Source organism: Amblyomma mixtum, chromosome 10, assembly GCF_055824585.1.
Source record: "Amblyomma mixtum isolate Tamu chromosome 10, ASM5582458v1, whole genome shotgun sequence".
Lineage (NCBI taxonomy): Eukaryota > Metazoa > Arthropoda > Arachnida > Ixodida > Ixodidae > Amblyomma > Amblyomma mixtum.
The window spans coordinates 111,034,431-111,062,322 of record NC_143021.1 but is presented as its reverse complement, the minus strand read 5'-3'; the positions used below and the strand labels follow the sequence as shown (position 1 = coordinate 111,062,322).

The following is a 27,892-nucleotide window of genomic DNA, read 5'->3' as shown; positions in this document are numbered from 1 at the left end:
GGTTTGTCCCCCTCTGGTGCGTCACCGTCCGGCCCACGTCAGTGCTGCGGCGACCAGACGGCCGAGCGGGCAGGTGTGTGCGCGAAGGCTGCCGCCGCTAGCGTGGAGCGCGTGTACGACGCAGGCCGCTTGATTTCATCCCTGCGGAAAGCGATTAGGCCTCCTCTGGGGGGGTGAATCGCCCACTTGCGCCGTCGGGTGTGAGGCCCAACGTCGTTCACCCGGACAGACAGTCTTTGCTATCGGAAGAGCGAAGGTGAGTGTAATTTCTTTCTTTGGCGCGCGAGCGCTGACGTCGATTGCGTATGCACCCCCACGCCTCTCGGAGCTGCAGTTTGAGGCCAGGATGGGACGAGGAGTCACCGCGATCCTAAACAAAACTGCGCCAACGGAAAGGACGAGCGCAGGCTGGGTTTTGTTGCAGCTTTTTCCCAATAAGTTAACAATCAGGAACCCGTGTCGACAGCACAGCGGCGCGAAACCACCGCGTGGCGTCGTTACGCAAACATCTTCTGCACGTTCTTCGTTTCAAACAAGCGACGAAAACAGAAACAGCTGTTCACATGACAGCTGCAGCGTGATGTCCGCCTGCTGCTCACAATCTCCCTGTCGGCACGCAGTGATTACCTGCGGCGATAACGAGAAGCCCCAGCTACGAGGCTGCCATCCACCCTAAAACACAGCCCAGAGTGCAGCCTGATTTGGATCAGCTAATGCTGGACATTTGTCACGCTTTTTCCACCTGTTCGGAAGCCACGTACATAAAGGTGTAGCTTTTTTTTATTTTTTCGATGAAAAGGATGCAGTTTACACACCAACATTCCTCAAGACGAAAGCAGACGACAGTTGAGCGTTCTTGCGGGCTAGCTGGTTCATATAAGTAAAAAAGGCAGGACTGCGCTCATACTTAGACAGAAACTGCGCCCGTAGTGTCGTTTTCGTTTCTGTTTATTGCCTTTTTCGCGCAGCCCTACCTTTTGCAGGCATAACACTTGTATTTACCGGTACTCATGGGGCAGAAATGCGGACGCTAACTAACGCTGAGGACTGTGCTGCGAGCTTTGAAAAGAAAAATGATAGGTGCAATGCCAAGAGAGCAGGGTCAGGGAACAAACGCGGTTAATGACATTCTAGTTGAAATCATGATTCAGAAATGAGCTGGGGTAAGCCATGGAGTGCGAAGGCAAGATAACCGATGGCCTTCAATGGGTCACCATCGGAATGCATGATTTCAAGAGAAGGCAAGCCGGGCAGGTGAGCGGATGAGATTAAAGCTGGCACCAGACAGGGTTGCATGCCTCCGTCCTGCATTGGGCCGATGATAGCAGTTGTCCCCACGTCAGCGCCATTTTGGCATCGAACTTAACGGGTCGGCGCATGGGAGATAACTGCCTTTTAGCTCTTATGAAATGCAGTCCGACAGATATGTCGCGATCCCTTCATTCATAGAACGGCAGATTTTACGCATTCGTGGCACTGAACGTCTACAAGCTTGGGCCTATATTGTTTAGAAGGAGCAAATTCTTCCCGCCTATTCCGGGGCGCATTTTTCCTCTGCCCGTCGTCACGCTATGAAGGGCGCCGCAGTCTCGGCACATTTATTTTAAAGCTTCGGCAAGCATTCGTCCTGAGGGTAAATCAACACCAGGACGGTGCAAGACACTCACGGCCGGCTGCGGGAAGCTTTGCTCCGAGAGGAAAACACGGGGAAACTGGCCTCCCGTTACCACTGCGCAGACAGTATAACCGACGAGGCAGGTTCCCTGTTGGTGGCGCGTATGGCAGTAAAGGTGTATGCAACATTTACGGGAGGCCGCTCAAAACTGAGACGCTGAAATCCGTGGCAACTAGAGCAAATAAAACCGTTCGCGGGAACAGCTAGTGGCGTTGGCATCTCGAGCCTTCCGCAAACTTGCCTCCCTCGGGAGTGCGCAACGTTCCTAAATGGCGTCTCTACAAAGCGTGGATACGGACGCACAACACTTTTCCATCAGGACCGTCTCCAGAGGCTGTGGTAGGAAGGGTCCGAATTCGTCGCTGTTCTCCAGTGCGCCCACTGGCAACAAATGAGGCTATGTCGCCTAATCACCCAAATTTAAGGGCGATAAACCTGCCCTCTTGGCAGCTTTCAGGCCCAATGTCGGTTCTTTTGACGGAGCCTTCTGAGTCGGGGTAGAAAGCAAAGGGACACCGTCCGGTTTTGCGGGCCTTCGTTGGTGGCGTCCTCTTCGGTGTTGGTGCTGGACGACCGATCCACGTCGCGAGGGAAGCGGTGGTGCCAGCCTTTGCTAGCTTGCCATAGGTTTGTTTCAGCGTCACTTTACCCCGCCGCGGTGGCTCAGTGGTTATGGCGCTAGGCTGCTGGCCCCAAACACGCGGGTTCGATCCCGGCCGCGGCGGCCGAATTTCGATGAAGGCGAAATTCTAGAGGCCCGTGTGCTGTGCGATGTCAGTGCAAGTTAAAGAACCCCAGGTGGTCGAAATTTCCGGAGCCCTCGTCCCTCGTAGCCTGAGTTGCTTTGGGACGTCAAACCCCCATAAACCAAACTTACACGAGGTCTGTTAGAAAAGTATCCGACTTTTTTTTTTACGAACACCTGATGGATTTGAAACAAGCACGCTAGCACCAGCGTACCTTGAACCTTCGTGCGCATGCACAATTTTTTTCTCGCCTGCCGATAGCGTCAGTCACTGGCACACAGCGTTTGAGTGAGGCAGTGCGCAGTGCTCTTGTCGCTTTTTATTGCAAGGAAAATGGCGGAGCGACAGGAGCAGCGCTACTGCATCAAATTTTGCCAGAAGCTAGGCGACAGCCAAGTGGAAACCATTCGGAATATTCAGACGGCTTTCGGTGACAATGCTGTGAGCAGCACACAGATTAAGCAGTGGTACAATTGGTTTAAAGACGGCCGCACATCGGTGCAGAGAGAGCCACGCTCCGGTCTGCCATCAACATGCCGAAATGACCGGGTCATTGCCGAAGTGAGCGCTGTGGTGACGCGGGACCGTCGTGTTACTATCCGAGAAATTGGTTTGGTTTTATGGGGTTTAACGTCCCAAAGCGACTAAGGCTATGAGAGACGCCGTAGTGGAGGGCTCCGGAAATTTCGACCACCTGGGGTTCTTTAACGTGCACTGACATCGCACAGTACACGGGCCTCGAATTTCTCCTCCAAAGAAATTCGGCCGCCGCGACCGGGATCGAACCCGCGTCTTTCGGGCCAGCAGCCGAGCACCATAGCCACTGAGCCACCGCGGCGGCTATCCGAGAAATTGTGGAAGAGGTGGACATCACCAATTTTTCTGCACATTCCATTATCACCGAAAATTTGGCCATGGAGAAAGATGCGGCGAAATTCGCGCCGAAGCTGCGCACGGTGGAGCAAAAGCAGCTTCGTGTTAAAGTCTCACAGGATATGCTGGATTCCAAACAGTGACCCCGACTTCATCAACACCATAATCGCTGGTGACGAGTCTTGGGTGTGCAGGTACGACCCGGAAACCAAATCCCAGTCGTCACAATGGCAGCATTCCACGTCACCAATACCAAAGAAGGCCCGCCAAGTGCGCAGCAATGTCAGAGTGATGCTGACTGCTTTCTTTGACTTCCTCTGTGTGGCACACCACGCGTACGCACCCCACAAAGTAAACATTGACCAAAAGAATACTACAGCGATGTCCTCCGTCGCCTGCGTGGTGCTGTGCGGCGCAAGAGACCGGAGCTGAGGTCAACAGGAAATTGGCGCTTCCATCATGACATTGCTCCTGCACATTCCTCGCACCAATTCACACTTTTTTCGCGAAAAACCAGACTGCTGTAGTTCAACAGACTACTTACTCTCCTGATATGGCCTCCTGCGACTTCTCGCTGTTTCCCAAAATCAAGAGGCCATTGAAAGGAGCGCGATTTCAGACAAGAGAGGACATTATGGCTGAAACGACAGCTAAGCTAAACTCCATTCCGAAAGGGGCCTTTTCGGAATACTTCCAACAATGGCAGCACCGCTGGGAGAAGTATGTGGAGTCCCAAGGAGACTAGATTGAGGGTGATTAGGTTTCCAACGCTCCAGTTATGCTAGTTTTTTTTCTTCGGGAAAAGGTCGGATACTTTTCTTACAGACCTCGTACTTTAGCGGCGCCACGCTGAACTAAAATGCTGATGTCGTCCCGCAAAATGTTTGCGTTTCGCGCACGTAAACGCGCACACAAGCTCTTCGTTGCACGCGGACGCCGCTTCTGCAAAAACCACTGCTGAAGCGATTGTATTCAAAACATGCCCTGACGCATAAAAACTAGGCTGGAAGGTATGAGTAAGAGCTAGTCTTTACTGCGTTTGAAGGAAAAACGCCTAGCCAACAAAAATCGAATAAAACTGCGTTTTCTTCGCGCACAACAAACGCCACATGAACAAATTTTGATTCTGCAATCAAGGACTACAAGAATGTCACCTATGCGCGCTCATAGCCTAGGTAGCGCTGCAAGGAACTACTGCAACCAGTCCGCCCTTTACAGAACTCCGCAAGTCAGCTTCCACCAAGTTGGGTGCAGCGCTGCTGAAGACCGAGCGGCAACTTGGCACAGCTGCCCTTCAGCCGACTGCTGCGGCTTGGTAGCAACAAACGGCAGAAGCGGCCGGGAAAGGCACTCCTGCCGTAGTTTTGTGACTTCAGAGAGAAACTGTGTGCACCTATGCGGCCCTCGTAAGGTCAGACATACAGTGCAAGCGGGATGAGGGCCGACGCAAATCTGACGAAGTGTGCACTCTTTAGCAATGGATAACCCGTGCTCTGCACAGAGCCGGTAAATCGAACAATGAATGCACAAGCCCCATGGCTCTAACAAAAGCGCAGGATAAAAAAAAAAAAAAAGATTAGAGACATCACTGCGGCGACCCGCATTAGGAGAATGCGAAAGCATTGACACCTCCTCGTTGCCTCTCTATCATTTTGTTTGTTAATTAATTTAAGAACTGAATTAGCGCAACTGTCTTATGCTCTAAATAAAGACCGATTTATTACTCTAATTATACCTTCTTTTATCTCAATCAACAATTTTCGTTTTTCAAATTTGGCGGCGTGGTTGCTTTCCCGTCCACTTACTATATCCCCGTCGAGCCTATTCAACTGTGCAATGGTATTTGCTGACAATTACCTAATTAATCTATATCAATGACACTTTTTGTTCGACTAATTATCACTAATAAAATCATTTAAAACTTTATTTTCACTCCTCTGCCTATTTTTACACTATTTTGCCGTCCACGGCTGTTTTTCTTTCCACTCACTGTATCAACGTCCGCGCTATTTCGACATTTTTGGCAGTAATTAATTAACTAATCATCCTATAGACATAATTAGCAGCATCCTTACACCGTCTTCTATCGATCACAACCGTTCGTTTGAAGCTACCTCTTTTGAGAACGTCACAACTTCTGCGGACACGTTTTGGTGACACAACCTAGAAATGCTTTCGCATTAATAAGCATATCTCAATTTTCTTAGATACTCAATCAATTCTGCCACCTGCACAACATGGCTTCAGGCACGGCTTGTCCACCGTAACTCAACTAGCAGAAACAGTTCGTGATTTCGATGCCAAATTCATGCAGTTTTCCTCGACTTCGCCGAGCGTTCGATAAAACCTCGCACACTAAGTTAATGATAAAACTTGGAGTCATAACAACCTTCTTTGCGACTGAACACAGTCCCATCTATCACCTAGGCCTTTAACGAATTTCCCTCGGACACGTTGTCGGTTGCGTCCGGTGTTCCACACAGCTCTGTATTGGGCCCTCTGCAATTTTTAGTGTTCGTAGCAGGATCGAGTGCTAAGTGGACGACTGTGTTATTAATTCAAAGGATGATCAGGCGCCCCTAAACAGGGAACTAGAAAGGCTACAGGAATGCAGTCACAAGTGTCATCATGTGGGTGGCCAACAAAGCGCTTATCTTTCAGTACTCGGCCAGTGCAGCACACGAATACCTTGGATTATGTTTCAGAAGCAATCGTTTATTGCGAATGCTGCAGCGCGACAAAGGGGACGAGGGACCAGCGCTCCTGCTCGTCTTTTCTGTCGTGCTACAGGCATTCTCGATAGCACGTCTATTACAAACAATGCGATAACTAAAAGCTTCCCTATCTAAAACAAACATTCCAATATGCTTTAACCAACACAAAACATATAAATGGCTTGTACTTCCAATCATTCAATATGTCATTTAAACAGCAACACATCCACGGATATTGGGTTTTTGATCAGTTATCTCGCTAGATAGAATAACTTCCCACTGCGAGAACGATGTGTTTAAATGTTCCTTCTTTCCGCGTACTGTGGTAGATAGGAATGAACTCGATGAATCTGCCGTTTTCCTAAATGACGTTAAAATTTGTTTCTGAGATTGTGGCGTGATTTGCTGCAATGTGTTCTGTAATTATGTTAATGTCAGGACCGTCACGGCTTTGTACGACTGTTGTAACTGTAGTTTTTCTCTGCATGCCTGTTACGATGTAAATCCCACTCGAGTCCTTTGATAGGAGTGGGCGGTGCTGTAAATAAATAAACAAGAGATCAGCGCACTTATCAGAACAATTACGTAAGCCCAGCCACTGCAGAACAAAGGGCTGTCCCAGCTGCGGCCACCTTATCTCCGCAAATTTCCTCATCCGCCTTCTACGCCGCTGAAAATCATTCCTTTCCATAGCTCCGCCCATGTATTCCTTCCGGTGACCTACGTATGTACGGTTGTACGTGCAAGACGGCACGACTTCCAGCAGGAGCGGGATGCATAAAACGCGCGTCGGCCAAACCTTCCTCCCCGCGGAGAGAAACAATCGGGCCCCTTCCGTTCGGACCGAGTGGCGTCGGATTGCCTTCCCTCCCCCCCACGCTCAAGGTCGGCAACGGGGATAAAAACAGAGTGCGATGCAGCACGCCCACAAACCGAGGGCTGCAATGCGACACGACAAGGTTCCGGATGGCTTTGATCTGAATGGTGAAACTGTGAGCACGGCTCGGACGCCCAATTGTTTTTTACATCCTTGTTCTTCACCCGGATAGTCCGGCTGTCCCCATATAGGATCAAGGGCCAACAGCATTCTCGAGGCATCGCAATGATTTCGTCTCAGTGAGGTGATACACATGTCATCAACGATTTCTCTCTTTGACGATTCAAGCTTAGCGCCGCAATACAAACAACACAAGGAGAACAAAAATATTATTTCCAGTGAGAATATACCCGTTATTGACTATGCTCGAGAACTCCATCCAATACTTGTTCTCAGAAAAAAAAATCGAATATCTGGCATGTTGACGTCTATTGCTGAGAAAATTAATTTCAAAATTTCCCTGCAACCCGAGTCAAACTCGCGACATCTACAACAAACAGTGATCATCATTTGGAAACGGCAGAGTAGGCTGTAGTTCTTTTCCAGATAAGAACGCAATTGAACAGATAAAGGATAGGGAATTAGTGATATCGCGAACCTGTTCAATCATTTTTTCGAATCGGTATTCAGCAGGGATAAGATGGACGATGAGAGTGATTATTTAGTTTCTACCTTGCCCAAGGGCGTCCGCAGAATTTTTTGCAGGGGGGGGGGGGGGGGGGGGGGCATGTTCGTAGCAAAAAGGCACTATTTGCGGTATGAATTTATTTATTTATATATAAATAAAAAATAAGTGAAATACACACATGAAATAAAAATTACAAACAGCAAATTAAAGTGTGGCTAGGAGAGATACATTGCAGTTTATCAACGAAGAAACAATTAAAATTAATAAAAAATCCAAAAATATACTGTCACTTCGTGGAGAAGAGTGCTCAGTATTGCTGCATACGGGTTCTCGACTCACCCGGATTGATGACCAGCACACAGCACAATATGGTCACAAACACGCAACTACAGTCACTCAGTCAGTCTTCCTTGAACAGCAACTGTAGACTCCACGGATTTTTCTGGGCAAATTGCGTGGTTACACGGGTGATAAATTCATTTCTGTGCTTCATTACACGCTCTCGGTGCACACTCGTCACACACATTGAATGGAAAAACGGTTGAACGCGCACGTTGAAAACAAAAGATGTCTATACATACAACGAAAACTTATTTACAAGATAAATGCACGCTCGCAGCTTCATACACCTCGCTCCATCTTGCTCGCGCATCCGCACAGTCGAGCAACCGCACGCACACTGCTCGCCGCTCGTAGTTTTCTCGTCCACTGTCTTGGTTGTTCTCAGCTTCGTTGACAAACGGCCACTAAAAACACCGAAGCACAAATACAGAGGCGCGCACACGTGCAAGGGCTTACTTCCGTGCGACTTCCAAGGGGAAGGGACACTCGCCACTCCGGTAGGAAAATTTGTTTTGTGTGTTTTTATGGGGTTCAGAGCCCCAAAACGACTCAGGTTATGAGGAACGGAGTAGTACAGAGCTCCGGATAATGTCGACCACCTGGGTCTCTTTACCGGGCACTGACCTCGCACAGTACACGGGCGCTGTTGTCATTTGAGGCCCAGCCAGAGGTGACAGGCGAGCCAGGCAGGCGCCATCGGGCTGCGTTGACCAAAGGCGCTGGTTTTCGGAGAAGACGCAAGGGACGCTGGTGTGGGGGCGCCTCTGGAGACTGCGTCGCCGTGAACAAAAGATGCTAATCTCCTTTGCCGAAGATTCTGATAGCGGCGCTTCTACCGCACTGCGCTCTCCCGTGGATCGGAGGCACAGCGAGCGGCGGCGGCGCCAACTGATCGCCCGCTTGCCCCTGAGCAGCCCGACAAAGCGGGGGTGGACACGGCTGATTTGTCTTTCCCTCCTGAAGAATTCATCGGTGGCCGGCATAACGAAGGCGAAAACAAGATGCACTGTGCACTGTCTGCCTCCGTGTCGCTATCTGTCTAGAGATCAAAGAAACAGGCACCCATTTCAAGACGGCTTGAAACACATGCTCGCCGGTGCGGCTGTATGTCTGCAACAGGTCGGCCTTCAACAGAGCTAACGATGGCGTGGTTTGAAAACGGCATAAAGACGCGTGCCCGGACGCGGCATTTCGCAGATGTGACCCAAAGCGTGGAAGCGGAGCTGCTTTTACCCTTTTGGCTGAGCCCACCACGGCCCCTGGCGTGCGGCCATCACTCACGGTTCGAGGGAGTGATTTTCCAGGGGGGTGCAGCCGCCCCCCCTTGCCCCCCCCTCCGGACGCCCATGACCTTGCCGTATCCAATGCAACAGCTTCAGCAGCTGCTAACTTTGAACCAGAAGAAATCTTGCGGCCCCGATCGATGAAATACCGGCGGAATTCCTTGAACAGCATGCTGAATGGATGTCGTATTACTTGAAAGTTTAATTTGAAAAGTCTGCGTGAGCATTCTTTCCTTCATGACTGAAGCAGTGCTATTTCTATTCCGGTTTTTAAAGGCAGTAATCGACTACTTCTAAATAACTTTAGACCGGTTTCACTTCCTTATATTGTAAGGTCTTTGAACGTATAATGTCAAAGCACATTGTACATTTTTTGGAAGAAAACAATCCGTTGTGTCCATGACAGCATGGTTTCCGGTACGGCCTTTCCACAGTGACAGTTGGTTGAAAGCGTTCATGACATACACAAACACGCGCTGACTTACAACTGACTCGGAATCGGAAAACCACATATAAATACTCTCTAGTCGTTGCGTCACAGCCTCACGTCATCAGCACGAACTACTAACCTAAAAAGAAAGGAAAATAACAACTGCTGAATCCTAAACACTTAGAGGCTCCCATGTTCAGCATTTGTTATTTTCCTTTCTTGGGAATGGGAATTCAAATTGTTATCGCAGTGGCTCCTCTGCAGGAAAGCAACACTCGTCTGGTTACTTTTCCCACCCTTTCATTCCCTTCAGAAATTCCTCGCGCATTTCCGTGCTCCTGTCCCACGATGTTCATGTCTTTCCTTATTTGATTAGCGATGCCATTATACTTAAGTTATTCGCATCCACTGCATTCTGCGAGAATGATAAATTTCTTGGGACTCTTATGCTTCTGGTGCCGCTTTTCTGCAACTTTGGCGCTTTCTTGGCTACTTTTCACACTTCGACGACACATTGACTACTTCTTGTCTACTCTTCTGGCTCTTTTTCGAGTTTAGAACCTGGCAACCCTGCTGTTTTGTCGATTACTTCAGGCCATGGAAGAAAAAAAAAAACTGAGGAGGGAGCATCCGGGAGCATCCTTGAAGCCTAGTCTTTACAAGTAAAAATGTGGTAAAAAAAAAAAGTTTGTCCCCCCCCCTCCCCTCGTGATCATGCCACGCGATAGCGTGCGGTAAAATCTAGCCCCGCTGCGCGCGCGCATGCTCGGATTAGCGCGGCAAACTGACTCTGGATTATCTGGATCAACCTCCTTGCCGTAGACACCACGGGCGCGCATACGCGCGCACTAAAACATACCAGAACCAAAACATAAAGGACTGACTGGGAGAGCGAAAAACGGGGGAGGGAGTGGCTTCACGAGCACTTGGCTTGCGAAGGCTGGCCGCGTGGCGTCGCGTTCCCTCCTCTGTTTTTTTATTTTCCTCCATGGGTGCGACTGCAGACCGACTTAAAAGCTGCAAATTCTCCCCGCCTTGCAAGGGGATGCCGGTGCCCCTGCAGAGGCAAATAAAAGTGCGCGCCTCGAGACTGCATGCAATGACTCATCTGCACGGCGGCATTTCAATACGTGCGCTGCAATCCTGGCGGAGCGGCGCTTTGCGACAACGCCCGCAATGTCGGTCGCGCCGGCTGCAAGGCGGCCCGTGAGGTGCGCCAAGCATTCCGCATTACTTGGCGCTCTCTCACCGGCCACCGAGGTGCTCGCATACTGTGAAGACGCCACTTTCGGGCGCACTGTGTCGGCGAAAGCGGGCACACACGTGATGTCCACTGCCTGGTAACGCACTAGCTCTTCGGGTCGTGGCCCTGAAAACTCCAGGAAACTTGTGTAATGCACCCACCACTGTTAATCTGCAATGCTAGGGACTTCGAGGAAGCCTGCCACTCATAAAAAAAAAAGAACGGGTATCTGGGGTAAAGAAGCTTTTTCGACACAGGCCCGTTTAACATATACATGCGATTTTCGCCAGCGACGCGGCGAATTCTGTCGGTCTGCGACTGGGCAGGGCCGTCGGTCCATCCGTAGACTGCTTGCGACGGGTTTCCGTCTCCTTGGAACTTACAATAGTAGCGTCGGTGTGCTCGTTCTTGAACTGACCAATAAAGCGCGCCGAGACGTCGTGGGGTCACGTGGGAGCTGTTGCCGCAGCGAAAGCAAAACTGTTTTTTCGAATAAAAACATACGAAATATTGCCTTCAAAACGTTTCTATCGCGTTTAATGATGGGTTGCCTTTGCGAACATGAAGCAACCCTCCGGCCGAATGCGCTGGTCTGCAGTGTCGCCAGTGTTTCCGAAAATCGCACTGCAGCTTCTGCGCCGAGCATTTTTGTTCTAGTCGCAGCATGTGAAATGGGCCATAGATGTACTACATGCGTTTGCGCACGTTGTAAAGGGAATGGCCTCAGGCAGGGGCTATCAGTAAAGTCGGGGTATTCCTGTGATGTTAAAGGTCCCTACTTCACAAATATCCTCAAAGAGAGTAATTTTCTAATGCGTTATGTGGAAGATGTGCAGTCAGAACTTCCGCGTCTTCGCGCCTTTCGTTCTCCTCGGCCCCTCCCCTGCCTCCGCCGGTTGCCAACGCCCTGCGTGACGTCAGAAAGAATTTGGCGCGATGAACCAATGACAACCCCCGGCTGCTTGCACGTCACTCGCACGACGTGATTAGGCCTGCGGGCCAAGGGAGCAGGGGGCTTCCTACGTCGGTGGAAATAAAGTTTGAGTAATCACCATCATCATCGCCGGCGCCGCGCGTCGTCGCGAGGTGCAAAAGCGGGAATTTTAAAAATGTATTGTCATTTGCCCGCTCGCCTTCGAGGTCTCGTACACAGCATGAACGTTCGGTGGCCTGCATTCTACACACTGCAAGCATTTTACAGCCAAGTTCGAACATCTTTTTCTGTGGCCCTTTAAAACAGGCGAATCATCTTCGCTAGGAAAGGTGATGAACTGAATTCCAATATTTAATTTTTACCCATTACCGACAGGAGCCTTACCGCAATTAGCGGCAGCCGTCAGTTAGTAATTGGCATATAAGTTCTTAAAAGTTCGAGAGCGCGATACCGTCGCCGATGTTGCTCAACAAATCTGGCATTCCTCGCTGGATGGATGGAAGATAGGACTGTCCCCTTTGAAACGGAGTGGTGGCCGTTGCTACCATGCTTGGCTTTTTCTTTCTTTTTTTGTTTAACTGTGTTGTAAATTATTAAAATTCGCCATTTTCTTTCAATACGGTTTCCTACACTTTTAGCCTTATTTCACCTCTCAGCTTTTGAGGCACCAATCTTCCATACGCTTTTTGCTAACTTCCACCGCAGATTTATTTACAAGATTGACCATTGTTATATCTAAACCCAAGGGCCTCAAGACGAGTGATTGTGCCTGCATCAATATCCGGATGGATACCATCACATTTGAGTATGAGGTGTTCAATTGTTTCTACAGATCTACCACACACAGCACATGTGTCATCATCTTTGTTAAATTTCTTTTTGTAGCTGTGTGTTCTAAGACATCATGACCTAGCTTCAAAGAGTAGGGCACTGCCTCTTCAGTTATCTTAGAATGATTCCTTCCTGATCTTGCCTTTTCCAGTATCAGCTTAGTTCTACACTATGCTTCTTTTCCATTCAATTAATTCAGTTTTTGCCTTGTACGTTTTTAACCCGTCGTTTAATGCTTTCTTTCGCTGTCCGTGTCTGGCATACTTACTGGTTAGCTTCCTAGTTCTTTTCCATCATTGTGAGCCAATGCTCTTTCTGTTAAATTTTTTTAATACCTTAGCTTCCCATCTGTTATTGTCGAATTTCTTCAGGCATTCTTCATACAGTCCTTTACTCTAAGCTTCCCGTGCTTCGAACGATGCCCAGCCCATATCCCCCTGTAATGCCTCGTTTGTGGTTTTGCCGTGGGCACCTAGTGCTAATCTTCCAACAGCTCTCTGATTTACTTCTAATCTCGGCTGCCCTTAAGCACAGAACCGCATTTCTGAAAGTAAGCCCCGGCACCATTATTCCTTTCCAAATACCTCTCAGTACTTCATATGTGTTGTGCCCCCATAATGCCCTCTGTTTCATTATCCCGGCATCTCCTCGCCCTCTTGCCCTAAGACACTGTTCGTGCTTCTGACCAGTAGCGTAACAAAACATGGGACTGGCGGATGAGTAGATGCACACAGTGCTGTGTGTGTCTACTCGTTAGCCAGTCCCTTGTTGTCTTGTTGCTTTACTGGTCAGACGCATGAACCAACAAGCCCAAATTTCAATTAGACTATTCACGCTTTTGCATGTATCTCTGCCCTTCGTTTACCAATACCACAACATATTTGTATTCAGCCACTCTGGGTATTTCGTGGCCTTGTATTGTAAGCACCGAATCAGTTCTATCATCGAAAATCATCACACCTGACTTAGTTGCGCTAAAACTGAAACCTAGAGCGTATCCTTCATCTCCACAACTATTAACCAGAGTTTTCAAATCTTCTGGCTATCTGCTAACAGTACAATATTGCCTGCATACATTAAACCCGGCAGCCGTTGCTCAACGACCTTTGCGCCTAATCTGCACGACAGATTATAATCTCGATTACTTCCTTGTAGCCTTCTTCCCATCATAATCATCAGCCCGAATAGTACGCCCACTACAGGGCAAAGGCCTCTCCCATGTCTCTCCAATTAACCCTGTCCTTTGCCAGTTGTGGCCACCGTATCCCCGCAAACTTCTAAGTGTCATCTTCCCATCTAACTTTCTGCCGCCCCCTGCTTCGCTTGCCTTCTCTTGGAATCCACTCCGTTACCCTTAAGGACCAGCGGTTATCTTGCCTTCGCATTACATGCCCTGCCCAAGCCATTTCTTCCTCTTGATTTCAACTAGGATGTCAATAACCCGTGCTTGTTCCCTCACCCACTCCGCCTGCTTCCAATCTCTTAACGTTACACCTATCATTTTCCTTTCCATAGCTCGCTGCGTTGTCCTTAACTTAAGCTGAACCCTCTTTGTTAGACTCCACGTTTCTGCCCCATAGGTGAGTACCAGTAAGATACAGCTGTTATGAGAGCAGCGGTGATAGAGGACAACCTTGCCTTAATCCTTTGTGTACCTTGACAGTTGTGATAATTTTTATCCGTTCCCATGTAATTTCAACTTCAGCAGTGAAGATGATAGGCATAGGTAAAAACCTGATGTATGTACTGAGAGACAAAGATGGCAATGTCACTAGCAATACGGACAAGATAGTTCAAGTAGCCGTAGAGTTGTACACAAATCTATACAGTAGGGATTGTAATCAGAATGTTACTGAGAGAGGCAGTGGAACACAGCAATGGGACATCCCACCAGTAACGAAGGACGAAGTAAAAAAATCCGTAGGAAAGGGGAAAGTAGCGGGTGAGAATCAGATAAGAGCAGATTTTTTGAAAGACGGGAGGAGAGATTGTGCTCTAAAAACTAGCCACTGAGTATATGCGATGGCTTAAGACTTCGAGAGTACCAGAAGCTTGGAAAAACGCCAGTGTAAAGGAAGAACGCTGATGCTTCGTAAAAGATACTTGACAATAGACCACATTCACAATATCAATCAAGAGGGTGCTTCATAGAGGGTGCTTCATCTAAGAGTTTACACAATTTTTACAAATAGACTTTCTGAGATAGAATAGCGATTTTTTTCGGCATAGCATTGTCAATGGTGTACTACATCAGAATACAGCTAAGACATGCTAACTAGCAGGCTGGTTAACTGATATTGAACTGTCAACTTTTGAACTATTACAGATGGTTCATTAATTACTGACAGGTGTGTAGCTCATGGTAAGCAATATCATAACAGTTTTTAGAATTTTGAAAACACGGTTACCCTCGGCACCTGTGGCCCAACAAATTTTGGCTACATTGCGTCAAAATACATGTGCTTTCGAGAGGCTTGCTGTCAGAACAACCTCCCCTGTGCACACAACTCGCGGAAATAGCCAAAATTTGTTAGACCACAGCGCCAAGGGTAAGCACGTTTTCGAAATTCTAAAAACTGATGTGGATATTGCTTACACTAGGCTACAGACTCTCAATAGTTAAAAAGTTAACTATTCAATGTTAGTTAACGAGGCAGCTAGTTAGCCAGTCTTGGCTGTATTCTGATGTACTGCCCCGCTGACAATGATATGCTGAAAAAAGCGTTACTCTAACTCATAAAACCTATTTTATTTTTATAAAAATTGTGTAAAGTCTTAGGTGAAAGTATTAGGTATAGCATTCATTGATTACGAGAAAGCATTCGACTCAGTGGAAACCTCAGAAATCATGCAGGCATTATGGAATCAAGGTGTAGAAAGCCTTATGTGAAAATATTGGAAGATATCGATAATGACTGCAAAGCTACCATAGACCTCCACAAAGTGAACAATAAAATTCCAATAAGGAAGGGTGTCAGGCAGGGAGGCACGATCTTGCCTATGCTATTGACCGCCTGTTTACAGGAGGTATTCCGAGGCCTGGATTAGGAACAGTTGGGGATAACAGTTAATGGAGAATACCTGAGTAATCTGCGATTCGCTGATGACACTGTCTTGATAAGTCACTTAGAAGATGAGCTGCAAAGCATGATAAATGGGTTAGACAGAGCAGAATGCTAGGTCTTAAAATTAACATGCAGAAGAACAAGGTAATGTTCAACAGTGTAGCAAGGGAACAGCAGTTTGCAATTGGTAGCGAGGCATTGGAAGTAGTAAGGGAATACGTCTACTTAGGGCAGTTAGTGGCCGCTGATCCAGATCATGAGAGGGAAATAACTAGAAGAATAACAATAGGGTGGAGCGCATATGGCAGGTTCTCTCAGATCATGAATGGCAGTCTTACCAATATCCCTCAACAGAAAAGTATACAACAGCTGTATCTGACCGGTTCTCACCTATGGGGCAGAAACGTGGAGGCTAACAAAGAGGGTTCAGCTTAAGTTAAGGACAACGCAGCGAGCTATGGAAAGAAAAATGATATGTGTAACGTTTAGAGATCGGAAGCGGGCGGAGTGGGTGAGTGAACAAATGCGGCTTAATGACATCCTAGTCGAAATCAAGAGGAGGAAGTGGGCTTGGGCAGGGCATGTAATGCGAAGGCAAGATAACTGCTGGTCCTTGAGGGTGACTGAGTGGATTCCAAGAGAAGGCAAGTGTGGCAGGGGGCGGCAGGAAGTTAGGTGGTCGGAAGAGAGTAAGAAGTTTGTGACCCAACAAGTTTAGGCTATCTCGATGAGTTAGATGCACTGAAGAGATTGCTTAGCTTGCAAGCTTCTCGAAAGCGCATGCATTTTGGTGCGATGTAGCGAGAATTGGTTGGCTCACAGTGGCGAGGCTAACCGCATTTTTGAAATTTTAAAAACTGCTATGGATATTACTTATGGTAGGCTACTTGCATCTAAATAATTTAGGAGCCTAAATGGAGTACTAGTCAAAAAGCTAGATTCAATATCACTTAACCAGCCTGCTAGTAAGCATGTTTCAGCTGCACTGTATGCACTACACCGCCGACAATGCTATGCCAAAAAAAGCGTTCTAACTCAAAAAGGCTCTTTTAAAGAAGTGTGTAAAGTCTGAGTTGAAACAGCCGGCATATGCTGTAGTGAATCATTTCGGCTGTGCCTTATGCCGCCTAGGAGGATGACTGAGAAAGACGAAGTGCCACGGTGCTGCTCGAGATCACTTCGGTTGGAGTGGCTGTCCTTTGCGTCGACCACCGCGAATTTCGTCCCGTTTCATTTCAGCACATACCCCTTATATTATATGTGTGTGTGTGTGTGTATATTATGTGTGTGTGTGTGTGTGTGTGTGTGTGTGTGTGTGTGTGTGTGTGTGTGTGTGTGTGTGTGTGTGTGTGTGTGTGTGTGTATATATATATATATATGAGAGAAGCCAACAGCCACAGAAACCAAGGCACAGGTGGGATCTGAATTTATTTATTTATTTTGTGGTGTTGATAAATTTAGAATATTACTGAACATATTAAGTAATTCAGTAATGTTCTAAATTGATCAACACCACAAAATAAATAAATAAATTCAAATCCCCTGTGCCTTTTGGTTTCTGTGGCTGTTGGCTTCTGTCATATTTATAACGAGCCCCTCATTCCCCTTCCCTTGTTTGCTATATATATATATATATATATATATATATATGGGCAGGTTTCCCACAACATGGTGGGCAGGTGAGCAGCCTGCCACAAAACAGGCTTTAGACAAACACACAACAGCTGAATGCGGATGCGGAGAATGGCCGCTATTGGTGCTAGCGCACTACAAGTACTATTCGCGCAGGACGCCCTCGGAAAAACCACAAACGAGGCAGTGCAGGGTGACAGGAGCTGGGTATTGGTCGAAGCCTGAGGAAATTGGACAACAACAGGTGGGAAGCTAATGTATTTTGGGCACATATACAGAAAGTGCGTTGACTCAGTGGCGGAAAATGACTAGGAAATTAACCAGTACATATAAGCAGAAAACAAGAACGGAGAAATAAAGAGCTTTAAACGACCAGTCAAAACTCAGAAGGTGGAAGCTGGACTGACTAGGTCAATGGAAAAAAAAGCATCCTGTAAAACGATGTAAAATTTGGAAAAGATCAAGAAGGAATCATTCTATGATAAATCTAAAGACAGTGCCCTAGTCGTTGAAGGTAGATCAGGGTGTCTTAGAAAGCGCAGCCGCGATAAGAAATTTAACGAAGATGACACATGAGTGCAGTGTGGTAATTCGTAAATAAATTTAACATCTTATACTAGAATGTGCCAGAATCCATCCGGATGTAGATGTAGGCGCAGCCACTCTCCCCGAGACTCTAGGGTTTAGTGATAACAGTGGTCATATGAATGAATCTGCAGTGGAAGTTACAGCAAAAGGTTACCGGAAGATTGGACGCTCAAAAGCAGGGAGGTGAGCTAAGGTTACAAGTGCATGATTAAAAATTGTATTTAAAGGAAATGGCAAATTTATAGGTCGATTTGTAACACCGATAACACTGTGAAATAAATGTAAAGTTAAAAATTTTGGCAGTGGTTTAGCTATGGTTAAACCAGGTAAATTGCGTTAGCAATGGTGCATATGTTCTCCTGGCGATTCTTCGGCACGTTGCCTTCGCCTCGTAGCATTGCGGCATTCCTGAGCAGTCAGGTGGTGAGATTCATCGGGGACCGATGACGTGGAACCACTCTGCGAGGTAGAACGTTGTTGCCAAGCTGAACCTTTAGCACGACGCTTTGCAAGACGTTCTTCACGCTGTTCTGGCATCTCTTGTGCACGTTGTCGCTTTCTCGCTTCTTCCTGTCGCTGCCGCTTCTCCTCAGAGGACTGCACAGCAAAGCATTCATGCCAAGGCAAGCGCCATTTATAGACGCTTTACAGTGCGGGAGCATGGGTGCCACCATATTTGGTCACGTAACCATAGGGAGTCCACAGAACGCCATCGCCCGTTCGACTGTACACCTTGCTTGTTGGTAAATTGGTTTTTGAGGAAAGGAAATGTATCTGTCTCGCATATCTCGGTGGACACCTGTACTTCGCCGTAACGGGAAGAGAGGAAGAAGGGAGTGAAGACACTGTATTCACTAGACGCGCCTTTTTTCATTCCAAACCATCGAGCTGGCATGGCAGAGTGGTTAGCATGCTCGTCTCGCACTCCGAAGACCGGGGTTCGATTCCCAAACTCGACCAATTGCCTACTCGGTGTGTTATATATTATTCGTGGTCGGACTAGAAATTAAGCTAATTGCTTAACCGATATCACTCGAGCGCCATCAATGTATTGCGCACCAATGCTGCCAAAGCCGGCTTCGAAGCCCAGAAGTGGCGGACCTCCTAGTGGCACCATCTGTCGTAGACAGAGCAAACTGCTTGGTGCCGCTGCCACGTGCCAACGGTGCTGCCATCTGGCGGAGTGCGGCTGAAGCAACGCCGTTCAAAGTCATCCGTCCCTACCAACCGGGGCTATGCGGCGAGGCAAAATCTACAGTAGTATTGCTAACGCAATAAAAAGTTGAGCATGGTGACAACTAACAGCACCCCGTTTTCGTCCATCCGAAACACGCATCGCCAAAACGGCCATATGTTTTAACACATAAGAAAATTTCTACTGATGACTATGACAAGTAAATATCCTGTAGATGAGATGTAGCCTTGAGGATAGGGCGTCAACGCAAGGTTTGCTGAACATGCCTGAGCCCTGCCATGTCGTCTAGTCTGCAGTGACACTTTATGCTTTGCTCCTGCAGGCCAGCAACAGTCATGGCTTGGCACCAACTCCCAAAGATCTCCCTCCTAGCCGCTCTCGGGATGGTCACGCTCGTGAGCACGGCCAGGTCTTCCTCCCACATTGTGCGTGAGCCGCTGGTCACGGCAAGGCCGGTGGTGCCCATCTCGGACCACGAGTTCCGGGCGGCACCCACCCTTGAGCTGACAGAGGAGTACGACGACGTCGATGTGGGCCCAGTGGGTGGCGGCAGCGCATACGAGCTGCCCTCTGCTGAGGATGATACGTCGTCGTCCACGTCATCAGAGACCACCACGCCCACCATGAGACCAACGTGAGTGCCGAAGAGCAGAGACCAGTGTTTGTTATGCATTGTTTCTTTGAGATGGCGCGCAAAACATTAGCAGACATGAGTCACTACGTAGAATTGGTCTGTGCGCGGTACATTACTTACAACTGAGAAGGGACAGCTCCTTGCAGTCACTGATCTCAGTTCGGCAGCAAGGAACGCGTTTCTTGCCAAGAAAACTATATTTAAAAATCTTTCCGCCAGTGGGTTTAAACTCGTGACATTCTTAACGAAAAGGACGCCTGCTTGAAGTGAATGGCAGTGTAGCGTAAACTCTAGGATCCGTGTCCCAATGCCGGTGTCCACATTTTAGTTGCGAAACTGGCCGGTTTCTGGTTGGATTTTTTTATTATAATGTGGCATCCTATCGATGCAAGCTAACTTTGGCGTATTAAAAGCAACCTACTAGGCCTCATTGTCCTCAGCGCCCCTTAAATTATTTTCAATTTTCCATTTCGGTGTTGAGATCATAGTTATGGTTTATGGGGTTTAACATCCCAAAGCGACTAAGGCTATGAGAGACGCCGTAGTGGAGGGCTCCGGAAATTTTGACCACCTGGGGTTCTTTAACGTGCACTGACATCGCACAGTACACTGGCCTCTAGAATTTCTCCTCCAAAGAAATTCTAGCTGCCGCGGCCGGGATCAAACCCGCGTCTTTTGGGTCAGCAGCCGAGCACCATAACCGCTGAGCCACCGCTGCGGCTGGTGTTGAGATCAATTGAGTCGTACATGACCGGACGGAAATCGGTGCACTGGCCGGTGAGAATCGCAGCATGTGAAATGGCCCTAAGAGTTCATCTCTTAGGGCCATTTCACATGCTGCGATTGCCTTTCCTCAAAAGAAGTAGCTGCGGAGTTCAACACCGCATTGACGAGACGCGGATGTTCGAGAAAAGTGTGCACCGTGGGATGCTCATAGATTCGCCATGCCAGCAGAAGTGGATATTATACGAGTGTTGAGAGCGTGCTGATGTCCGAGCTGAACGCACAAGACAAGCACCACTCACAAAGCGATGAAGCCACTGCTTTCTGCGGTGGAAGTTTTATGATGGAAGTTTGCCAGTTGCGGCCACCGTATCCCTGCCAACTTCTTAATCTCATCCGCCCACCTAACTTTCTGCCGCCCCTTGCCTTCTCTTGGAATCCACTGCGTACACCTCATCTGTCCTCCTAACCTCACTAAGGCCTATTACATCCCATTTAATACCCGCTAATTCCTCCAACAGCACTGCTAAGCTAGCCTCACTGGATAAAGTTCTAGCATTACACATTGCCAGGTTCAGTTCCCAATGGCCGCCTGTCCGGAGCCAGTGATTCTTAGCGCCCTCAGCTGCATCACAGGTCTGACCGCCGCCCTGGCCTGTTGCTCCGCAGCTGCTGGGGACTGAGGGCCGAGGGTTAATTGGTTTGTTCACAGAAGGTTGTGGCCAAGTACTACACCAGGGCGGCCAAATCCTGTTCTGGTGAGGAAGTGCACAGCTCCATGGATGTTCAATCGTTGACGTACCATGCAGTTTCCGTTTGTGTGATCACTAACTGGGATTGACACTTAGCAGCAAAGGAGCTGGCCCATTAAAAGAAGACTTTTAATGCCAGCTCCACGAATGCCAGCATGGCATCTTTGACATGCATACGCTCACTGTCTTATGAATTTGCTTTTCTGAAGTCAGTAGTCTAACTGTACTGGTACACACTAGCATAGCCTCACAAACAAGCTTGCAAGAACTTGCTCCAAATGAGCTCTGCAGTTTGGAGCACGGCAGGCCAAGCTGATCATTCAGTTGGGAGTGGAGCTTTAGAGAATGATTTGAAAAGAAATGGGCGATCGAAACAGGAGCGATAAAACCATGGGGAACCTCAGCAACAAGCTCGGTGACTGGAATGTAAGAACCACATGGACTGTCCAAATTTGGAAGTAGGAAAACCGACTAGAAAACCCAATTGGATTCATCAATCCATGACACTGTTACTCTGCCGTTCCAAGCTGAAATCAGCCCTTGGGACAGCCTCGGGAAGAGCAGCTCGCAGCGTGTCATTGCCAGGCGGCTCCACACATTCACGGAAGCATTCCTACTACATGATAGCAAAAGCTCACTTTTCTGAAGTAATGAAGTAACGAAGGAATCCGCACTTACAAAAGGATATAAAGAAACTTAAAATGATCCAAAGAAAAGCCGTCCGTTTCATTTTTAACGCTTACCATAGCTCTATCTCACCATCCGTTCTGATGACTACGAAGAACATATCCACTCCAGAAAGAAGGAGAGCACTTGCAAGGCTTAAATTTCTGTACTCATTTTACTCTAGTCAGTTTAACATTAATGCTGCTCCCTATATATCCTCCTGTTCTACACGACAGATACGCAATAGCCACAACCATAACCTTACCCCGTACTTTGCACGCACAAATATGTTCAAAAACTCATTTTTTCCCCGAACAATCACAACATGGAACTCACTGCCAGCAAATGTCTTTTCGGCTCAGGATGCCGCTGCTTTTGAAAAGAGTATCTTATTGTATGTGTAAACTTAACAATGTCATTGTACTCTGTTTGGTTTCCTTTGTTGCCGGAACGCTGGATTTGCGTAGTGTTTGATATTATTTTTGTTTTTTGAGTGTTGCCCCCCTGCTTGGTCTCTATGACTGCAGTATGTGTAAATAATAATAATAATAATAATTTAACTTCACAATTCGGTACTTTTTTTGCTCACGCAGTCTCTCCAATGCGTCTCCGCCAAACCACGTCACGAGGCCCAAGATGGAGACCGTGCCACCGGTGCCAACAACAACAACCACAACAACCACCACGACCACGACGACCACTACGACGAGGCGTCCACCGACACTGGCCCCAACACTGGCCCCAGTGCCGGCCGTGAGGGCCAGGGGGAGGCCGCCAACCACATTCTCGGCGGGCGGCCCCCCCCGCTCGGATGAGTCGGCCTGCCCCCGGCGCGAGGACATCCACCCGTGCCAGTGCAAGGAGATACCCAGCAGGATACCCGGGGACGTCGAGACCCTGGCCACATGCAAGAACATACGCAACCGCCAGGTACGGGTGACACCCACACTCTGCCCATCCAATGAGGGTGACATGGAGAAGGCAGTGCCGTCACAGATTGATCTATACAAGACAAGCTAACACAAATGACCGAGTGTGCTGTTGGGCGAGTGACCAACAAAGGGCACTGCACATATCCAGATATAGACGAAAAGGGTACACAACAAGTGCACACTCGCGACTGATCTTTTCCGAAAGAAGACGCATCTTTTATAGCTTGAAACCATCATATCAGTGACTATAGGCAGCCCAAAAAACAGTCACTGATAAGACTGCTTGAAGCTATAAAAGATGCACCTTCTTCCGAATAAAAATCAGTCGCAAGTCTGCACTTGTGTACCCTTCTTGTCTTCATATGTACCGTATTTTCCGGTGTATAAGACGCGGTTTTTTGTCAAAAATCTTGCTGGTGCGTCCTATACAAGGGTGCATCTTATATGCGAATTTTTCGGTTTTTTTACCAGTTCAGAAATTACTCAGGTTCACGCTCAAGCTTTTTTCACCGAAAAAATATCACTACCAATGATGCGGTAGTAACACGGTTAATACTTCAATACGGGGACCGCCGTGCGCAACTTTTTTTAGGTGAACTTTATCATGAAACGGCGGGGATGACGACTTCCAGAATCGCAAACACGCGGTCGTTTCGGAGGCGCAAGAAAAAGTAATGTGAAATTCCAAAAGATGGCGACAGTCGCGCTTCTCGCCATTGTCAAAACAAGCCAGGCCGGCGTTCTTTTTTAGTCATTCTTTGCAACTTCGCAACCGTGTACGTATTACGTCTGTGTTGGTGACTTCGGCGTGTGTTTTCTACTACCTACACCTGTCATGCTCGGTCTTACTACAGTATGCCACCGAAGTTGCGCAAGAGCTACACCGCAAAGTTCAAATTATCTGCGGTCGAGTATGCCACTGAAAACGGAAATCGGGCTGCGGGCCTACGGAGCTACGGAGCTTTTATGCGATCAGATGAGTCCATCCATGGTTCATTTCGCGATGGTCGAGCAAGCGTGTTTAATTAACCCTCACTAGACTAAGTGGGTAAATTGGGGTGCGTCTTATACACGGGTGCGTCTTATATACCAACTTTTTCAATGAGAGCCTTCATATATGGCGGGTGCGTCTTATACAAGGGTGCGTCTTATACACCGGAAAATACGGTATGTGTGCAGCACCCTTTGTTGATCACGAATGACAGAGCAGTTGAGGACAGCTTAACGTCTTCTGACACACTTGAACCGGAAGAGAGAGCAGTGAAGAGTAGAGAACAAATTTGTGTTGTAAATCACAGAGAAAATAACTAGTGGACTGTGAGGGCAAAAGAATGAATTTGAAGGGAATAGCCACATAGCAGGGGTGAGGTTAGGAAATATCTTTGTGGATGAAAGCAGTGATTACTAAGAGAGGCAGCAGTGGTGTCCACATGGCTGATGATGATTTCCTTGCAGCACTGCAGTGACAGTGCTGGAAAAACAAAATTACCACAGCAATTTCTGCCACTGTTGTAGAAATGGCAGTTGCCGCCAGAAAGTTTAACAGTTTAACATCAGTTTAACAGTTTAACATCAGCACTATGACTGATGTAAGACTGAAAATGAGTGCTGCCGTGGTAAGGAAATACGTGCACTTAGGAAATACGTGCACTGTTGTATTAACGTATTATTCTCAGTTGCATTTGCTTTGTCCCCCCCCCCCCTTATGTAATGCCTCAACAGAGGCCTTTAAGGGTAAAATAAATGATGATGATGAAGTAGTGGCTACTGATCCGCATTGTGAGAGGGAAATAACTAGACGAATACGAATGGGTTGGAGCGCATATGGCAGGTTCTCTCAGATCATGAATGACTGTTCACCAGTAACCCTCAAGAGAAAAGTATACAACAGCTGTATCTTACCGGTACTCACCTATGGGGCAGAAACGTGGAGGCTAACAAAGAGGGTTCAGCTTAAGGTAAGGACAACGCAGCAAACTATGGAAAGAAAAACGATAGGTGTAACGTTAAGAGATCGGAAGAGGGCAGAGTGGGTGAGAGAACAAATGCGGGTTAATGACATCCTAGTTTAAATTAAGAAAAAGAAATGTGCTCGGGCAGGGCATGTAATGCGAAGGCAAGATAACCGCTGGTCCTTAAGGGTAACGGAGTGGATTCCAAGAGAAGGCAAGCGTAGCAGGGGCGGCAGAAAGTTAGGTGGGCGGATGAGATTAAGAAATTTGCAGAGATACTGTGGGTGCAACTGGCAAAGGTTAGGGTTAATTGGAGAGACATGGGAGAGGCCTTTGCCCTACAGTGGGTGTAGTCAGGCTGATGATGATGATGATGATGCTGTACCTACAAGAAATGAGTTTTTCGTTGAAGACTAAGATAATATGTAACAAACAGCGACAGAAGTCTTGATGTATCAAACACGGATATTACAAAATATTTGCTATATGAAACTTTAAGTAAATAACACATGAAATTGATGCTTAATTTAGTTGGCCACAAGAGGAGTATATCAAACTCCTCCGTGGCAAACTGCGGCTGCTCGAATGGAAGGTGGCAAGCTTCACCGCACAAGTGCCTAAGTTCGCAGTTTCATCTTGCATTAGTTAGTGTTTCCTGGAAGATACAGCGTGTCAGTAGCCAGGTGTCCACGCCTCTCACATTGGCTGACAACAGCCCGGAAGCAGTGGCCTCGCAGTAGCCATCCTGTGGTCATGTAGGCTGCCACAGCTGAGGTGGTGAGCTTTTACTCTGACGTCTCACCCAATGCGGCCCTAATGTCGGAAAGTCCCCCTAGCTGGCACATGACCTGGAAAAACCAGCACCTGTGTGCCGTGTTTGGTGTTAGATTTTTTGCCGTCTCCGAAACTGCCGTGAGGGACTAGGAAACGGCATTAAAAGCTGCCCCTCTGCCAACACACAGGTGCTGAGCGACGCCCTCAAGGGATTCCAGAACTACCGCATCAACTTTTTTGTGCTGGACAGCTGCAAGCTGCCCCCGTTCCCCAACGGCCTATTCCACAACATCAACATCGAGTGGATGGAGGTGCTCAACTCCACCGTGCAGTTCCAGAGGAACTTCTTCACCTGCTCCAAGGGCTGCCTGTGACCTCCCAGGCAGCAACTCTGAAAATCATTGGCTCGTGTCACAAAGTGTGCGTGCAAACGTGCCAAACACCAAGCCAGTCTACACCAGAGACAATGGTTCTTGGTGCATCCTCCATTTTTGTTTTCATTACTACTGATTTCACATTTGCCGAGGCAGATGCTGCTGTACAAAGACAGGGACATGTACTCCGTTACACTCAGGCCAGCAATGGTGTGGCAGGAATTGCACTCTGACAAGCTTGGTTTTGTTGCGAACCCACCTCTTTACGGAGTGCAATAAGCTAATATATAAACAAGCATGACGCAAAGGACATTACGGAAACAACCACATAAAAAGACGGGGCCTTTGTCTTTCTTTCCGTCATGAGCCAACACCAGCCTGCTGCTCGACTAGAGTGCAAATCAAGAGGCTGCAGCTGCACGACAGGGAAGCAGCCTGGTCTGACTGTGCTTTAACGGCATGGGCATTGCAAGTGATGTCTCCAGCCAATTTTCCCATTTTATGACCAAAGCCACATTTTTTTCCCCGACAAATGCTGCTGCAATACAACACGGAATTATTTCACAATTCATACCGTAAGAATGATAACCCTACTGTTAGCTACTTCCATTGTCCTTGTGTGCAACCAACCATGAAACAGGCATCAAAATTACGGGACTGAGTGCGCTAACCAGTATCTCATTTCTCACACGCTGTTCATTTCCTTCATCAAGTGTACAGAGCCCCTTCATCATCCCTTGGAATGACCCAACACTAGAGTGAGGCAAAAACTATGGCACATACTCTGCAAAAGTCTGCTCAGCGTAAAAACTGAATGGTATCTATTATGCAAGAAATCTGGAAAAAAAAAAGCATTCTCCTAGCCAAACCTTCACTGAAAAATTCCTTTAAGAAAAAACTCCAGCTGCAGCAAAGGAAGTTTTCATAGGCTTTTCAAATATGGCAGCACTGCATACCAATACTGCTCACACAACTTCCTACGCCAACCACTGCTCAAAACAATTTTTCCATCAAGTCTCTTTTCCTGACTGTGCCAGCCATCAGTACGTTACTGCAGTAAAATGGCGAGTTGAGCGAGTTGGTGCATACTTGAAGAACAAAAACAGCGCAGTAACAGGGACGAGAGAGAAGATGGGACAGGCGCTGACTAGCAACTCAAGGTTTATTGAAAAGGAACACATAAAATATACCCCCTTTACAACCAAAAGTGCGCATGAGCTGCACCAGCAACACTGATAAGCTGTCAACTTATCTGTGATGGTCAAGGTGGTCAAGGTACAATAGTTCAGCCACGAACAGTCAGCGTAAGCACCCCGTCCACCCGTGTTCACGACTGTGAACTATTGAGTCTTCACCATCATGTCTCAAGTCAACATCTTATCAGTGTTGTTTGTGCAGCTCATGCGCGCTCTTGGTTGTAAATGGGGTATATTTTGTGTGTTCCTTTTAAGTAAACCTTCAGAGACTAATCAGTGCCTGTCCCGTCTTCTTCTTGTCCCTGTTTCTGTTCTCAAAATACGTTACTGCACATCCATTCTCCTCGTATCTATCCTTTCTTCCTGCTTTTTTTTTTCTTTCTTCACACAGCTTCTTTTGCCAGTCATTATCACAGCACTGCACATCTTCGAAACATATCTCTTTCTTTTTTTTTACTGCGTATTCTTCTCATCCTCAATGTGTCGTTAATAAGTGACAGTAGCAGTGGTCCACTTTCGGAGTCCTCGACAAGCTCCCTGCTAATTTACAGCACAGTGTTGCAGACGTTAATCTTAGCAGTGATGTTAAAGATCAGAATGAGTGGTGCCAAATTACCTAAGCATACTCCAATCAGTAATGCGTGCCTAATGTACTAATGTTCGGCGTAAATCAATGTGTCCACCTCACCTGTTGCATCACCGGCAGGTGCCTAGTGATCTCCTTGCCTTTTCTTTGTTTCCATCATGTGCTGCACTGACGCAAGTGTGTCAAGCTCAACAGAGTGGCATTAAAGCAGTGTCTGCTCAATTAAACTGCCATCCTTGTTATCTGA

General features: G+C 47.6%; 2 protein-coding genes across 2 annotated transcripts in view; one reads left to right on the top strand and one right to left on the bottom strand.

Moving 5' to 3' along the window:
- LOC149326671 (PIH1 domain-containing protein 1-like) overlaps nt 1–27,892 on the bottom strand; it is a 138,986-nt gene that overhangs the window by 72,710 nt on the left and 38,384 nt on the right. The window lies entirely within an intron of this gene.
- On the top strand, nt 30–27,892 carry LOC149326672 (uncharacterized). Its single transcript, XM_089562989.1, has 4 exons — nt 30–256; nt 19,379–19,690; nt 22,425–22,761; nt 25,678–27,892. The coding sequence occupies exons 2-4, from the start codon at nt 19,392–19,394 to the stop codon at nt 25,861–25,863; spliced, it is 822 nt and encodes a 273-aa protein (XP_089419115.1). The 5' UTR covers nt 30–256; nt 19,379–19,391; the 3' UTR covers nt 25,864–27,892.

What these genes read in the sequence shown, in the direction of transcription:
- LOC149326672 (XM_089562989.1), top strand. Translation starts at nt 19,392, where the DNA reads ATGGCTTGGCACCAACTCCCAAAGATCTCCCTCCTAGCCGCTCTCGGG. An exon ending in ACGCCCACCATGAGACCAAC is followed by an intron (nt 19,691 to 22,424) that starts GTGAGTGCCGAA and finishes TTGCTCACGCAG; the next exon opens with TCTCTCCAATGCGTCTCCGC. An exon ending in AGAACATACGCAACCGCCAG is followed by an intron (nt 22,762 to 25,677) that starts GTACGGGTGACA and finishes GCCAACACACAG; the next exon opens with GTGCTGAGCGACGCCCTCAA.